The sequence below is a fragment of the Gouania willdenowi genome, chromosome 16, assembly GCF_900634775.1.
Source record: "Gouania willdenowi chromosome 16, fGouWil2.1, whole genome shotgun sequence".
Classification (NCBI taxonomy): Eukaryota; Metazoa; Chordata; class Actinopteri; order Blenniiformes; family Gobiesocidae; genus Gouania; species Gouania willdenowi.
Window position 1 is genome coordinate 16371582 of NC_041059.1, and position 16642 is coordinate 16388223.

Sequence of the window (16642 nt, forward strand, 5' to 3'; positions counted from 1 at the left end):
AAAAGTGAGAAAGAGGAAATCAATCTGAGAAAAAAGACGAATACCGCAGATATTCAGGAAATACTCTTTCATATATTATTAGTGAGTGTGTGCACTACATTTAGTTTAATGAGTACTCCACACAGGGTTTAGATAGATATTTTAGGAGCCTAACTGTCCTTGTTGTGAATAGTCAACAGGACGTGGTGACCGGGGTCCATAAACATGAATTCTTCCGCACTGGGACACTCCTCACACACACACCAACCAATCAGAGGGTGTAGTGGACACCGGACAGGGTGCCTCATACTGTCCCCTGTCTTCATCCTGCTCTGCCTCATCATGGAGCACAATCCATTAGTTTAAAGTGATCCCAGTGCTGTGGGTGGTGTAGGTGGATCACGTTCTCATGCCTCAGTGAGAGCTAGAGCTGCTGCTGCTGCTGCGTCCAGCCATGGCGTCCGTGTATAGCGGATCCCACACCTTAAGCAAGGATGATGTCAACTACAGGATGCATTTCCGAATGATTAACGAGCAGCAGGTGGAGGATATCACCATCGAGTTCTTCTACAGGCCGCACACCATCACTTTGCTGACGTGCACGGTGCTCAGTCTGATGTACTTCGCCTTTACGAGGTAAAGTGAGCCTCGCTAGCTAGCTCAGCTAGCCTAGCAGTGCTAGCAGTGATGCTGTGAGCCAGAGGCAGCTCAGCTAGCATTAGCATCACCACCCTAGTGTTCCTCACACTGTGACTAACCACATAAATAAAGGCTTTTAAACAGAGCTGTGTTGGTATTTGAATAGTTTAGCGCTTCTTGTGTTGACCAAGTGTCAACAACCCCAAACCTGAATTTCACGGTAAAATATCTTCACTCATAGTTTTGTGTAATTTCACAGTAACATAAATTCACATTGGATTTAATCATACATAAGTGCTGCTGTGGAGAACATATAATGATGTACAGTTAAACATGCTTCACAACACCCACTGTTTAAAAAAATGATGCATTTCAACCTCTGTGTGTTAGGGGGCGCTGTGGTTCACAACTTAACCAGGCTCTTATTATTTTTATAATTTACTGTAACTTTTTTTGCAAATTTTATTATTTATATTGCCTTTTCCTTGGATAGCATAACTTTTAAATTACCATCCACAAGTTTGGTTATGCAGAAGTAATGATTTGCTAGTTCTTTGAATTTCAGCGAGTAGTATTCAGCTGCAGCCCATATGTGGAAGCCCCTGAAGAGACACAAGCCTCTGGCTGGACGGAAGTGACGTAGAATACCAGCAACCCTATCCACTGTTCTGGCAAATTTGGAACTTAATTGCAATACTTACCTTTCTGTTTTACCAACCTTAACCCTAGCTGCTACCGCCTCCACTTCCTGGCGAAATTCGAGGTTTGTCGCATTGAAAAATGGCCGTGGCTATGGATACGTTAAACGTATCTATAGCCACAGCCACTTTATGCATATGCAGTGCCCCTCATTGGCCAGTTTAGATCACGTGATAGGTGCACCACGTGACTTAAAGTTGTTGTATTTTAGCTCTATCCCTAACCCTGAAATGTTTATTTTTGCTGGATATGTATGTTTAAAGATGGAATTTGCCGTGTTAAACATGTTAAAATGAAAAAATGTATATGTCAAAAGTGAGATTCGAACACACATTAGCGGAAGGAAGAAACCTTCAGTGCGGCGCCTTAGACCACTCGGCCATCCTGACACGGTGAAAACCCAGGCACATTACACTTATGTAGAAAAGGTCCGGAAACGTACCCATAGGGGGGTTATGGGTACGTTTAACGTATCTATAGAGTTTTTCTTGAAAAATATCTTCTGCTGTCATGCCAGGGGCACATTCGTTCAGCCAGAGGCTTGTGTCTTGTCAGGGGCTTCCGCTCCGGGGCTGCAGCTAGATACTATTGGTAGCAGCAGTTCGCAATCCTGTTCAGAAACACTTTGGTCTTTCAACAGATGCGCGTTCATTCTTGTGTGGGTGTAGCTTTTTTATGGATCCCTGGTGGAATATACTGGAGGGGGTGGAGCTTAGAAGAGGTCTCGCTGGCTCAAATCATGCTAGCTTTTCAAAACTGGAGACTGCATCTTTAAGTAAAATCCAAAGACATAGTCTATAACTTATGTTCAACTATATCAGTCCCAAAAACACACAGTAAGCTAATGGCCTTACATTACAAACGCAGGGTTTTCCTTTCACTGTAATTAGTGTTGCTGTTGACCTTAACTTGAGTCTTTCCTGTCTGTAGGGATGATGGAAATCCTGACAATAATCTCTGGGTGGGGCTTATTCTGGTCATCTCCTTCTTCCTGATCATCAGTGTTTTGGCGTTTCCCAATGGTAAGACAAAACTGGATGACTGCATTCATGAGACTTAAGCTTTTTTTCCTTATCTTCATTCATCCAGAAGATTTTATTCCATCTGGAAGCATATGGTTCCCAGTTTTGCTTTATAGTTTGCAAAACTGTTTGCTTTATAGTATAATTTACAGTTTTCTATCAAAAACAACATTCTAATAAATATTAAGCATGCTAAATTAGGGATGTACCCATATTGAGCGTGAACTTGTGCTCTGTGCCTATTGATTGCATAATTGTTTCCCTTTTTCAGCTGCTAGCATAAGAATTACTTTTCTTTTTCAAACTACAAATTATGGAGATTTTATTTTATGGTTTCTGCAACTGGGTTTGGAGAAACGTTATGTGGTAAAAAGTCCTTATTTCTCACTGCAAATCGACTACAATAAGCATTTTTCCTAGTACTTATATACAGTATTAGTTTAAGATAAAAAAATAAAAAATACTTTAAAACTTTCCTAATAGAGGATTTTAGCTTCATATAAGCTCTAATGAAGGTCTCGATGTCAGAGGAAGTTAAGGAACTGAGCTTTCAGAAGCTGAAAAGTTATGTCATAAAAAGTATTTTAGGCAAGACAACAAAAGACGACAGACCAGAGTTAAGTAGTGTGGTTGTATCGATGTAATGAGAAGATAAACCAATAGCTTTTATGTGATATATCTGACCTGTTAATATTATATTCATGCTTTTTCTTTAGGTCCTTTTACCAGACCTCATCCAGCGATCTGGCGGATAGTGTTTGGTTAGTGTTTTCTCATCATATGTGAAGAGAGAGAGTCTTTGTAAATGATCTGATGTTTGATTAATTTTGTGTCCTTCTGCTTTTTAGGTCTCAGTGTTCTCTACTTCCTGTTCTTAGTTTTCATCATCTTCCTCAACTGGCATCAGGTGAAGCAGCTCATGTACTGGTTGGATCCAAACCTGCGCTACGCTAAAAGAGAAGCAGACATTATGGTACGTAATGCAGGCTTACAGTAAAAAAAAAATGCTCACTGTCAGGAGGTAATCACTCATTGTAACGAGTCTCCTCTGCTGCAGGAGTACGCTGTGAACTGCCACGTCATCACCTGGGAGAGAATCCTCAGTCATTTTGACATATTTGCATTCAGCCACTTCTGGGGCTGGGGCATGAAGGCCCTCCTCATCCGTAGCTATGGCCTGTGCTGGACCATCAGTATTACCTGGGAACTGACTGAGGTAAAGAGGCTGATAGACTTCTGCCAGCATCTTTTTCCCTTTTATTCTTTCCAATAAATACAGTAAGATGTAGACGACTGATTCTTTGATTGTTCTGCCTGAAATGTTCATTGTTTTGATTTAAAAACTTTATTAAGCCAGATCATACAGATGCTGTGTTGTTTACCTTTACCTGCAGCTTTTCTTCATGCATCTGCTTCCTAACTTTGCTGAGTGTTGGTGGGACCAAGTGATTCTTGACATTCTACTGTGTAACGGAGGTGGGATCTGGCTTGGCATGACAGTCTGCCGCTTTTTGGAGATGAGGACCTACCATTGGGCCAGTATTAAGTATGACTATGTATTTATTTATTTATTGTACATCTCTAAGTATCTTTTAGCATGTTTATGTATGTCTTTTTAAGGTTTTTTTTGTCCTTTATGAAAAATGTTAAATGTAAACCCTTAAGGTCCACCTAGATTTCAGAAAAACGCCTGTCTAAGACATTCCCAAATTGGAATAACTGTGTTTGGTGCACATGCATGGTGATGATCTCTTTTGAAAGCTAACATTCTGAAGTTTCTCTCGAAGAATTTTGAACACTATAGGTATTAGTACAACTGAGTTATTGTAGTATCAACATGAGAGTGAAAGTAGTAAGTATGTCTAAGTATTTATTTATTTATTGTATGTTTAAGTATGTCTTTTTTTTGTCCTTTAGAAAAAATGCTAAATGTAATATGCCCACCATTCATAAATTAAATGATCTCAAGTAATAGGTGGAGTGACTTCATGTTTATTAAGCAGATCAGTCCCAATTTAGTCATGTATTGTATCTGTGTTTAGCACTGGCAGTACAATATCAGTCATTTCAAACATTAATTGTAAACTTTTGTTGTGACATCACATGCTAAGAAATGCTCTGTTTTATTATCTAGTTCCTTCAAGGAGCCTTTCATTCTGCAGGTTAAAGCACAATGTTACACAACTTTTATGATGTTGTATTTCTAGAGATACTAAACTAAAAGTAAATGAAATAACTATGGAATATTTAGCATTTCAGGTAATGTTTACTGTAATTGCTGTTTTTGAGAAGTAAGACCCGTTGAATGCCACCTGATCAATGAAGAAAATTCCTCCCAAACTTATCAAGGAGTAGTGGACCTAAATATTTAAGTGGGAGCGATGCGTTCGTCTGTTTAGCTTTGTGCCCTCAACCAACCCACTGGCTGTTGTAAATCTATCTGCAAGGCTTTGTAATCCTCCTTTTTAACACGTCCCAACCCAGAGACATCCACACCACAACGGGGAAGATCAAACGAGCCGCGCTGCAGTTCACGCCTGCAAGCTGGACGTACGTTCGCTGGCTGGACCCGAAGTCTTCCCTGCAGCGGGTGATGGGCGTCTATCTGTTCATGATCATATGGCAGGTGAGTCAGGCAGGAATCCTCTCACCACAGCTCAGGGTGACAAACCACTGACCCGTGGGGATCATCCTATGAGCTAAGTCTCATTTAATCCAATTTAGACCCGTTTTACACAGATCTGTATAATGCGCCTTGCTGTCTTTATATGATCAGTTAATCCTGTATAAGTGAACTTTCATGGATTACTTTAGTAAAGTAGCCTGAGAAGCTCTGGAAGAGTGAATCTGTATCATAAATGTTCAAGAAGCTTTTGTTTGATTCATTTTGTTGAGTGATAAAATTAGGCCCCTCCTCCTTTCTTCTGGTACTTTAGCAGCTTCCCTTCCCGGCCTTTAATGATCATTGCTCATTCATGAGTAATGAGTTGAAGAGTAGGACGAACAGTTCAACCACTCGGACTGATGCAGAAACAAGTTCTCCCTCACAGTGGGCGGCTGTTTGTGTTGCCAAGATGTTTATCCATGTCTGACTAACACTGTAGATAACACAGTTTTACTGGTGTTGAACTCTGCTAGTTTTGAAATAAATCACATTAAACATATTTTTGCCATTTCTTAAATGTCTTAATCCTCCCAAAACAGTTTGACTGTTTCTTTTATAAACCACAATGGACTAAAAAATAGAGCAAATAGGATTTAAATAGCCAGCAAGGATTATCCAGATTTTAGTATATTTGGTGGTAACTAACAACTATATCTATTTCACTGAAATAACTTGACATAAAGTGCTTTGAATAAATGTTCCATCCATCTATTTTCCAACCCGTCTTCAGCTGTCATTGGGCGCTAGGTGAGGGCACACCCTGAACAGGGCGCCGGTCCATCACACTGAATAAATATTATATCTTAATTATGCTGTGATGGATTTTAATCCCGTGAAACAAAGGCAGACCAGTATGAGAAGAGCAATAAAATGTTCTCCTTTTTAAATCCACAAGTACAGTAAATATAGTAGATATTTGAATTTGCGCATCGGTCACAACACTGGATACTACTTACCTGACAATGTTTACACTTCCTTTTCATTGCCAAAGCCAACCCTGACTTGTATGCACAGGGCTCTAAGGGTGTGCCGTGGTATCTGGTCTTAAAAGATCAAAGTACATTATATCAGTACTGTCAATTGTACAGATGGACCTCCATGGATCAAAGGTCTTTGTCCAGCAAATCCCTAAGATGCTTGATCTAAGGCTAAGGAGTGTCAAGGCCATGTTTGCACCAAACAGTGCATCATGAATCATCTTTACCTAATGTAGGAGTCCTGTTTCTATGGAGGGATGTAAGAGCTTTGTACAGTACAATACGTGGCTTATTACACTAACCTACACATGGATGGTGTGGAAAATGTTGTCCAAAGTATCGAACTGCCCCTATATTTTTACCCAAGTAGAGCCGAGCAATATGGGGTTTTTAGGGCCAATACCGATATTGGGGGTTCTACAAAGCAGAGAACCGTTATATCGACCAATAAATGAACTAATTGATATATACTGTAAATGAACACAAATTCTTATAATACCCAAAATACGATGCAAGGCAGATTTATTTGTATAGCGCATTTCATACACAAGGCAATTCAATGTGCTTCACATGATCAAAAAGTGCAACAGAAAACATTCAACAGCCTAAAAAGCAATAATAACATTAAAATCATCAGTAAAAACATTTAAAACCAGCAATAAAAGCATTAAATCAACAATAACATGATTAAAAATCTCCCTCTGTCATACACAGTAGAGAAAAAATGTAAGACAAAGAAGCAAAACACGTAACTGTCACCATGTAAGGACTGTAAAGCTTCTGATAAGATAAGAAAATAAGAAAAGGCAAACATGTGCAAAATGTATTTCTGGAATTCAATGTAAATAAAAAAAAAATACTCAAAAACAAAGTTGCAGTCAGTCAGTCTTTCAGCTGAGCTGTTTTTTGTCATTAAAGACAGACTTTCAATAACTGCCTTATACAGATGCCGTCATTGTTATTTGCTTGAACTGTCAAGTGAACGTTGTGACTCAGAATACAGAGAGCTGATGGTGGACTTTTATGTTCTACTTTACATACATATTCATTGAACATCTTTTGTGTTTTCTTTTTTTCACAGCTAACAGAGTTGAACACCTTCTTCCTCAAACACATCTTTGTGTTTCCTGCGAGCCACGCTCTGAGTTGGTGTCGAATTCTGTTTGTGGGCATCATCACTGCTCCTACAGTGAGGTACACAGTCATCTGCTCTGACTGGCTGGTGCATGTGAGAAACTGGACATGCTGTAGATGTGGGTCGTATAGTGTTGCTAACCTGTGTTGTCTCTGTTGCAGGCAGTATTATGCGTACCTTACGGACACACAGTGCAAAAGAGTTGGGACGCAGTGCTGGGTCTTTGGGTACGTAAAGCTGTATAAATACTCCGATACATGCTCAGGTAGAAGGTTGTGTTTTAGAACTCACTAAAACATGTTGTATGTAAACAACATGAGAGGCACGGGCAGTGTTGTCAGATAAGAGGTGATGTTTACTATAACCACTGTTCACAGATCTTCATGGTGGCTTTGCTGTTTGTTTCAGTTGAGATGTTCCAAATCACAGTTTGCAGATGAAAACTACAATCAGACTTGTGACGGTTATCAGACAGGCTGCAGCGAGTGTTTAAAAAGTTTCAGCTGCGTGCGTCTGTTCTTCTTCTCTCCTCATTGATAGGGCAATAGCATTCCTGGAGGCCTTGGCGTGCATTAAGTTCGGACAGGACTTGTTCTCAAAAACACAGATCCTCTACGTGATTCTCTGGCTGTTGTGTTTGGTAAGGATAAACCCATAACTTTTAACAAATATACATTAACCATTGTGTTGATTTGTGCTCATTTTTAAAATGAAACATTAGGCAGACTAATTCCTTTGTTCTTCTATAGGCCTTCATTACGTTCCTGTGCCTCTATTGGATGGTGTGGTATGCAGAGACATATGGTCCAAGGGGAAAGGTATGTTTATAGCTTTAGCTATTATAAGTGCTTTTCCATGAACCCACTGCAGACTTACGACGACTGTCCTTTCAAACAGTTATTTATCATCATAAACAGCCTCTTTGAAAGGAATGTTCATGATGAATTAAATGTTCACATTTTTCTTTAATTTTATTCTTTACTGTCTATTTGTATTTTTGTTGAGGTATTTTTCTCTGCATTGAAGTGCATATTATTTAATTCCTCTGTGTGGGGGGGAGAACCTCAAGGATGCAGAAAGTTTACCTCCTCTCAGTCTTCTCTTTCACTTCCATCCCATGTTACCCATGGTTCCACTGCTCTGTGGAGCACTGAGTAAAATTCATTCAGATCTCCAGGTTAAATAGAAGGCAGTTGGACTGGCTGCCTGTTTTCTACCCTCAATGAGCTACGATAGGCTTGACCCTTTTAATGCTGAAGAAACAAAAAGTAGTTCCTCTGTAAAGAGTTCAGGCTGATGGGGAAAATATGTCCATTGAGACAAAAACACACTGTTGTCTGTTGTCGTCTATTGATGGAGTTAAAAACTCATTTGGAAAGATGTAAACTGATGCATAAAGAAAAACTGAATTGTTACTAGTTTATTTACAACAAAAGATTTTAAAAAATAAAGTTGTTACCCCCAATAATTTTTTTATTAGATAAAATCATAGTGCACGCCTCGAAGATTAATGAATCAAACATCATTCACTCCAAAAAGAAGGAAAAAGGTTGAAATTCCCACTTTAAAATTTGTTTTTATCTGCACCCTAAACACTTAGCACATTGCATTATGGGATGTGGAGTCGCGGAGACGGGTGCATAGAAGTATTTTTACTTGGTTCTCGTATCACAGGGAATACTGAGAACAAACGACAGACAAAATGGTGTCAAGCTAATCACTGTCCTTGTCTGTTTAAAAACCCAAGAAGTAGAAACATATTGTTGATTACAAGAACCCACATCCCACAATACATTGCGTGGAAAAATGATGAGAAATGGAGTATTTAAGGGGGAAATGAAAACAAACTTTCAAGCAGACATTTTGACCTTTTTTGGGAGTAAATGATAATTGATATATTGATCTATGAGGCGTACGCTACACTGTGATTTCATCTAATAAAGAAATTGTTGGGGGCAGCAGCTTTAAACCTTGGGAATACAAAACCATTAATTGGTAACTGGACAAATTACTAATTATTGTCTAATTATAAGTACATTACTATATTAGTATTGGGGAGAAAGTTAATTTTACTGTCCTGGGGTCAGGAAGTCCTTTAAATACAAAAAAACAGGTTTAAAATCTACTTCATTAAGAGGTGATTTTAAGATATCTATTGTCATATTTAATAATATGAATACATATAACTGACATTTACAAACAGCCAGGTTAGATCTAAATGTAGCGATAATAAAGAAGTGTTTTGTCTGTTTATTTAAGCCACACCTGCAGACCAATGAACCAGGCCGTTACCTGACACTGTGGGTTCTCGCTTATGATTAACTTTCAGGGTTTTCTCCTGTTAAAGACACTTTATCAGTCAGTGGGCTGTAAATGTAGCTCAGGGGTGTGTGCCATGTGCTCTAACCTCTCTCTCCTTCACCAGAGCTATTCCGAATGTGAGGACAATAATTACACAGAGTTTGTTGACCATGTGTCAGAAGGATTTAAAGGTACAGTAACCCTTCTGCTATCCATCAACTGCATGCCTGTAAAGAGATACAGATAAATCTCAGACTACTTCTTGGGAAGGGAATGACCTCTGCTGTAAATATGCAGACAACTCTTATTTTGAAACATTTGATCTCCAGCAGAAAATGACACGGATGGTGACAGCCCGACTATCAGACGAAGAGGAAAAGGCTTGGATATTAAGTCCAGCAATGGTCTTGACAGCCAGTAAGAAGTGGAGCCATTGGCTGCAGCGGGATCCTAAACTCACTCCAAAAAGGAGCGTAAAAACACACAAACCACTTCTCTGTGTGATAGACGCCCTGAAAGCCGTTACCTGCCTGCAGTGGGAGTGAAGCCAGCGGAAACTAAGTGGTTAAACAGGTCCATGCAGTGTTATTGGGAGTGCATGTAAAGCGTGTGTTAAAAACTCCTAAACTACTGAACCAAGGTTTTTGAGAGTGTTTCTCTGTGTGCAGTCGTATATACGCGCATGCATGCAGCAGAGTTTAAGAGATCGCTGTGGCAACAAAAAAAACTGCCTATTCTAGATGTGTGTGCATGACCATAGCCGATGAACTGTTATGTACAAACATTTATTCTGTGATACAGTATCCTTGATGTGCATTTGACTGATAAACTCCAACCTGAACTCCAGTATGTTGGTACAACACATTTCAATGTTAAGTCATTATTTAGAAATCTCACTTTATTTGAAGACTTGATGTATATAGCACAGAAGTGCTGAAGTTCTGTGTTGTTTCTTTAATAGACTAATCTCTTTTATCGTCTCTGAAGACAGATGATGACTGCCTGTCATTGACACGTTTTAACTTGAATGTGGACAGAATCTCAAAGCAAGGAGATTATCTGCCCAGACTGAAGTTTTCCACCTGTATAAAAGCAAAGCACACTGTTTACGCACTTTGCAGAGAAAATACTTTACATTTTTTGTAACCTCTAAATGTTGTTTGGAAAAGTGTGACCTTGAGTGGTTTTATTCTCCCTGTCCATTTCTGGCTGCTATTTTTTTTCTCTTCTTCATTGTTTAAAAACGGTTTGTACTGACTTTAAAGAGGGCCATTGTAAAACCTTCATGTCGTCAGGGTCTGCCTGCCTGTTTAGAACCGGTGGCTTTATTCCACAGCAGACCACTTTGTTGTGGCAGATGTTGTGTTTGCATGGCTGTGTTAAACTAGAAGTGTTTTCGACAAGATGTTACAACAGCTGTATAGCAGTTTTTGTTTGACACCATCCTGCAAGACACCAGTGTTGTTACGGTTATTGTCTTTCACTGTCACTGTAACGCACCTCGTCGCCCACTGTGCCTGTGTGCATGTTTTTTTTTAATGTTTTATTATCATTTGTCAGTTTGTATCAATACTCAGCGTTAAGTGCTTTACTCAAATTTTTTCTTCCCACCTAATCAGCCAGAATCATTGAAGTACAAGTCTTTTACCCTTCAGACATTGTCTTCATCTCTACATTAGCGCCACAGTTCACATAGTAAATGGTACATTGTCATTGGATTTGAATGTCCTTTGCCAAAAAACAATTAAACTGAAAATAACTTTTGCAGTCATTTTGCACCGTGAAATAATCAAACCTATTAAAATGTGTTACTGTTTCTCTCTAAACTGTGTGTTTTTTGTGTTTTTTTTAATTACAAATGCAAAGGTTTGCCTGTTTTGTGATAATTTGATATTAGGCCACCACACTCTTAAAAAAAAATACACTTATAGTAAATGCATTAGAACAACATGCTAAGCTCCAATACATTTTAAATGACCTTCACCTTGTACTCTAGTGCTGGATTGGCTGACAGCAGCACTGCCTATCTCATATCAGATTTCTGTCTGCACTGCATGAGGCTCAGACTGAAATAGATGCCTCATGGTGAACTATGACGAGATTCATTTGAAGGTAGTAGTTGCTCCATTGATAAGTTACAGTAATACAAGCTACAGTGTGACCATGAACAGAGGAAGCTGCAGTCTAAACCCCGTCAACAGTCACCAATAGGTGTGAGTATTGCACATTGACACTTTGTGCTCTTTAATTCATGCAAACAGGAAGGTTTTTTTTTCTTTCTTATAGTTGCGTCAGTTGCCAAACACATTGAGTAAAAGAGCTGCATCTGGACATGAGCAGCTTGTATGTGAGCTGATTTCCAAAGGATGGCAGCAGAGTCTCTTACTGGAGGATGGGGCTGGTCACGTGTTGGATTGAGGCCTAGATGCACAGGATTACTGCAAACACCAAATGCCTCCATGTTTCTCTATGGCTTCTTCTCTCTATAATTTCCTCTCACTTTGGCTTTCTGGACGTTGCATATAGAATTTATTGAAAAGAATATTTTGCTTTCAAAGATATTTAGATATTTCCGTCATGGCTAAGAGTCTTCCACATCCTGGGTGTCTGAGTCCTGATGGAATACTGCAAGAGATCCAGATCAACTTGCTGGAGTGTAAAGTCTGCTTTGAGAGGTTTGGCGCTCAGCAGAGAACACACAGACCGCAGAACCTCTCCTGTGGTCATGTACTCTGCCTGGAATGCATCACAGCTTTGTCCCACCCTCTCCTAAGGAAGCTGGAGTGCCCGTTCTGTCGACAGCTGTGCAGTGTTGACAACATCTCTCAATGTCAGGTCCTGAGTGACCTGCAGGAGCTCCTGTTGTATCGGAATCCCACATCCACTAACCAATCCAAAGGAAAACCTTTAGTCCCTGGAGGTCTCGCATGCAAACCTCTGCATCTCCATTCTGCGTTTGGTGGATGGGGAACTCTCATTAATCCCACTGGACTAGCTGTTTTGGGAACTGCAGGGACAATTGTGGTGGTGCATGATGGAGAGAAGAGGGTGGTGGTGTTCAGTCCTCAAGGAAAGAAGCTGCGTAGTTTTGGAAAGAGAGGGGATGCCGCTGAGGAGATTCGGTACCCGGTTGACGTGGCAGTGACTCCTAGTGGGTACGTTGTGGTGACAGATGCAGGTGATCACGCTGTAAAGATCTTCACCTCCAGAGGAAACCATGTGCTGACCGTCAGAGATACTTTTCAGCTACCCTGGGCTGTGAACGTAGACAGATGTGGACGTATTCTGGTCTCAGATGTCCAGGCTGGCACACTGAGCCAGGTACAGGTGGACTATGGTCATGGTGTCACTCTAGAGAATCGGACAGTCATATCTGACCTTCAGCAGCCTAAAGCCATGGCTGTCTGTGAATCAACTGGGAACATTGCAGTGATAGAGCATTCAACTACAACACAAGGATCCCAGAACAGTCGTCTAACGGTGTTATCCCCAGATTTCCATCCCCTTCATCAGATTGACAGCTTCAGCCTTAGCCTGCAGTTCACTTTGAGACTGAACACATCAGGTGTGGCCTTCGACAAAGATGGAGGTGTGATCGTCTGCGACTCTGATCAGGGAATGATCTGTAGTTTGGGGAAGCTACAGAATGGTCCAGTCCTAACACCTTTAGCGGGAGACCACCTTGTGCGTCCTGTTGGATTGGTCTCACTAAACAACAAACTCATTGTTGTGGATGGTGACCATACAGTGAAGATTTATTCTACTGAACCAGATCTATAGTCTGTGGAAGAACAGACGTATGGTAGCTAGCTGAGGAGAACAGATCAACGTTGAAGGTCAAGTGTATTTGTTTGTCAGGTCTGAAGTGCAACCCAATATTTGTAGAACTTTTCAAGTGAACCTTTGTTGAAAAATGGATTGACCAAAGGCCATTTTTTAGTGTGTCATTTGCACATATACAACACATATATATGGATAGATAGACGGATGGATGACAGACAAATAGATATACTATAATATGTATTCTAAATTAAAAAAAATAATATATATGTTAGAGGTGTGAATCTATCCCCCCCGACCCTGAAAAAAGAGCCAAGTCCATCAGAAGATAGATTGATAGCTGTAAGTGTGAAATTATTAATATTAAAAACATTAAAAACAACTTTAATTGTGATTAAATAAATCTTGTGAATTTGTAAACAACACACTGAATTAGCACGTTATTGCACAGAATTTGTGTTTATCCTGATTAATTATTTTTTTCTTTGTTTTTGCAAAGAAAAACAGTGAAAAATGTCGTATATGGAACAGTTATGCCTTTGTTTACCAAAATGATTAACTTAAAAGGTCCAGTATGATGCTATTTCTCACCCATCTCCATTTGTTCTAAGAACCCCAACAACATAGTATTTAAGGTTTATTTTCCCAAACTCGCCAGTTCTCCAGAGTTTTAGCCCTCTGAAAAGTGACTTTCTGAGCAGTTCTAAAAACAGGCTGTTTTGGGGCCTACTTATGCATATTCATGAGTAGGCGTGTCTGTAGACGCCGACTCCACACAACAGCCGATCACTGGCGATTTTCTTTTGCTATCCACACACTTGTTATTGGTTTTAGCCAAAAAAAACTGCACATTACAGTAAAATACATGGTTATTTAAGTGGCTATTGGGATTGTGAGTCTGACAAACACTGTTTCAGGGTGTGTGTGCGGCAGCAGTTGCAGAGTCAATCATCTGAGTCAGCTGCTTCAAACACTCACCAGAGCTGCTAAGTCACTTTCTTCTCCTCCTCTCCACTACTCATTAGTCCACTGTTTTGTCCAAACGCTGCATTGTACTGGGTCAAAAACACGTCAGATCATCTCAAAGGCGATACGAGTCGGTATAACGGATACTAAAAATGGAACTGATTGTAACTGCTCCCTGGGCCTACACCGTGGCTGCCCACTGCTTCTCAGGGAGAGGTTAAATACAGAGAACACATTTTGTGTATGTAGCTTTACATATCTGATATCTGTTTGTTTTAGCTGTAGGCATTTTGAGAGGGAGGAGCTCACATTCTTCTATAGGGTAGGAGGAGCCATGATTGTCAGGAGGAGGAGTTACTGCTAAGTGGCGTCAAGCAGCGAGAAAAATCCAACTCGCCTGTTTGGAGCTGACTTTTTACAAAATGTGGAATACCAAGGGAGGGGGGAAACAAAAGTGTTTCAACTGTGACCCTCTGAATGAGGCTAAAGGGAAAATTCCAGTGTCAATATGAGATATTCACTGTCATTCAATTGTTCTTTAAAAATTAAAAGAGATCGATAATTTAACACATGCATTTAGGCAAAAAATTAATGCCAAAATATTTACAGGCCGTACAGTTTATTTGTTTGATTTTCAAAAATGTGTTAATCAAAATAAAGTAAAATGTGCTGAATGTCTCACTAGTGTTACGAAATGATTGACATTACACACACACACGCGCACACACACACACACACACACACACACACACACACACACATGCAAACACACACACACACACACACATACACGCACACACACACACACACACACGCAAACACACACACTGCATTTAGTGTTTACTCTCTCGCATAAATACATAGGGATTTGGATGGATGGATGGATGGATAAATTGATGGATGGATGGATAGATTGGTGGATGAATTGATAGATGGATGGATTAACGGATAGATGCATGGGTGGGTGGATGGATGGATAGATAGATGAACTGATAGATGGATGGGTGGATAGATGAATGGTTACATGGATGGATAGCTGAATTGATGTATAGGTGAATGAATAGATAGATAGATGAATGGATGGATATATGGGTGGATGCATTAATGGATAGATGAATGGATGGATAGATGAATGGATGGATAAATAGATGGATGGATGGATAGATGAATGGATGGATAAATAGATGGATGGATGGATAGATGAATGGATGGATAAATAGATGGATGGATAGATGAATGGATGGATAAATAGATGGATGGATGGATAGATGAATGGATGGATAAATAGTTGGATGGATGGATAGATGAATGGATGGATAAATAGATGGATGGATGGATAGATCAATGGATGGATAACTAGATGGATGGATGGATAGATGAATGGATGGATAAATAGATGGATGGATGGATGGATAAATAGATGGATGGATGAATGGATGGATAAATAGATGGATGGATGGATGGATGAATGGATGGATAAATAGATGGATGGATGAATGGATGGATAAATAGATGGATGGATGGATGGATGAATGGATGGATAAATAGATGGATGGATGAATGGATGGATAAATAGATGGATGGATGGATAGATGAATGGATGGATAAATAGATGGATGGATGGATAGATGAATGGATGGTGGATTGGTAAAACTATCACTGACTAATTCTTCTGTTAACAGTTTTCTAGAGTAAAATAATAACTGAACGTAATGTAATTAATTCTACATTTACTGATGACTATTGTCACATTGTATAACAGTATATTATGAATTAACATGAACATTTCCTTTTTTGTGGAACAAAAGAACTTCTTTAATTTGAAAAGTCAACAGTAAACGTATTTCAATGTTGGTTTTAATTGACTGTGTTTAGTAGAAAACACACACAGAGAAAGAGAGATGTATATATAAAGTGGTGTAGGTGTGAGGCTAATGGGTGAACCCTTCCCACGCCTCCTCCACCGTCACAGCCTGGGTTCGAACCCCTGCTCCCTCAGCGCGGTGCTCCAGCCCTGTCCTCCACTGTGGCCCAGCCTCTCCAGCCTGAGGATCGCAGTCGTGCTCCCGGCGGAAGATGGCGGTGGGGATGCTGTCTGGAGCTGGAGCCGTGTGTCGGATTAGGACGGACTGTGTCCTCGGATGGATCTACGGAGCAGAAATGATCGTGTTTCTTCTTCTTCTTCTTGTTTTCGGGCTGTGGACTTTGTAGGGTCTGCTTTGTCCAGACCTGTGGTAGAGATATAGTGAGTTTACACACTGAGCTCCGCACACACGCAGCAGGCTGGGGCACAAAAGTGGACAAAAAATGTCGGATTCAAAGGTAAAAGTTGCGGTGAGAGTCCGGCCCATGAACCGCAGGGGTGAGTAATGTCTTCCCTTTGGCTTCTATTCCCTCATGCTTTGATATGTTGAAGTTTGCTTTCTTCGCCTCAGTCTTGACTAAAGTCGACTCAGGCTTGATGTGGAAGTTTCAGATC

The 16642-nt window shown here is 40.1% G+C and overlaps 3 protein-coding genes across 10 annotated transcripts in view; all 3 read left to right on the top strand.

The window, feature by feature from the left end:
• Nucleotides 1-51: 51 nt before the first annotated feature.
• ptdss1a (phosphatidylserine synthase 1a) lies at nucleotides 52-11243 on the top strand. 2 transcript variants are annotated; one of them, XM_028471379.1, is made up of 13 exons: nucleotides 52-615; nucleotides 2248-2339; nucleotides 3056-3100; nucleotides 3188-3312; nucleotides 3397-3555; nucleotides 3734-3885; nucleotides 4824-4965; nucleotides 7063-7175; nucleotides 7278-7343; nucleotides 7657-7756; nucleotides 7866-7934; nucleotides 9542-9608; nucleotides 9747-11243. In XM_028471379.1, the coding sequence occupies exons 1-13, from the start codon at nucleotides 434-436 to the stop codon at nucleotides 9836-9838; spliced, it is 1404 nt and encodes a 467-aa protein (XP_028327180.1). In that variant the 5' UTR covers nucleotides 52-433; the 3' UTR covers nucleotides 9839-11243. The 2 variants fall into 2 exon arrangements, with proteins under 2 accessions (XP_028327180.1, XP_028327181.1); XM_028471380.1 differs by having other exon boundaries at nucleotides 434-615; nucleotides 9750-9879.
• Nucleotides 11244-11994: 751 nt separating this feature from the next.
• On the top strand, nucleotides 11995-13824 carry LOC114478333 (E3 ubiquitin-protein ligase NHLRC1-like). The gene has a single exon (XM_028471332.1). It carries the CDS (start codon nucleotides 11995-11997, stop codon nucleotides 13195-13197), a length of 1203 nt encoding a protein of 400 aa, XP_028327133.1. The 3' UTR covers nucleotides 13198-13824.
• A 2349-nt stretch (nucleotides 13825-16173) lies between these two features.
• The window catches only part of kif13a (kinesin family member 13A), a 45143-nt gene continuing 44674 nt past the window's right edge, over nucleotides 16174-16642 (top strand). For 4 of the 7 annotated variants that reach the window (XM_028470231.1, XM_028470234.1, XM_028470235.1 and 1 more), the window contains exon 1: nucleotides 16175-16525. In XM_028470231.1, coding sequence (XP_028326032.1) covers nucleotides 16471-16525 — 55 coding nt within the window. In that variant the 5' untranslated portion in view covers nucleotides 16175-16470. Of the gene's footprint in view, nucleotides 16526-16642 lie in introns of all 7 variants that reach the window. The other 3 variants (XM_028470229.1, XM_028470232.1, XM_028470233.1) reach the window with 1 other exon arrangement.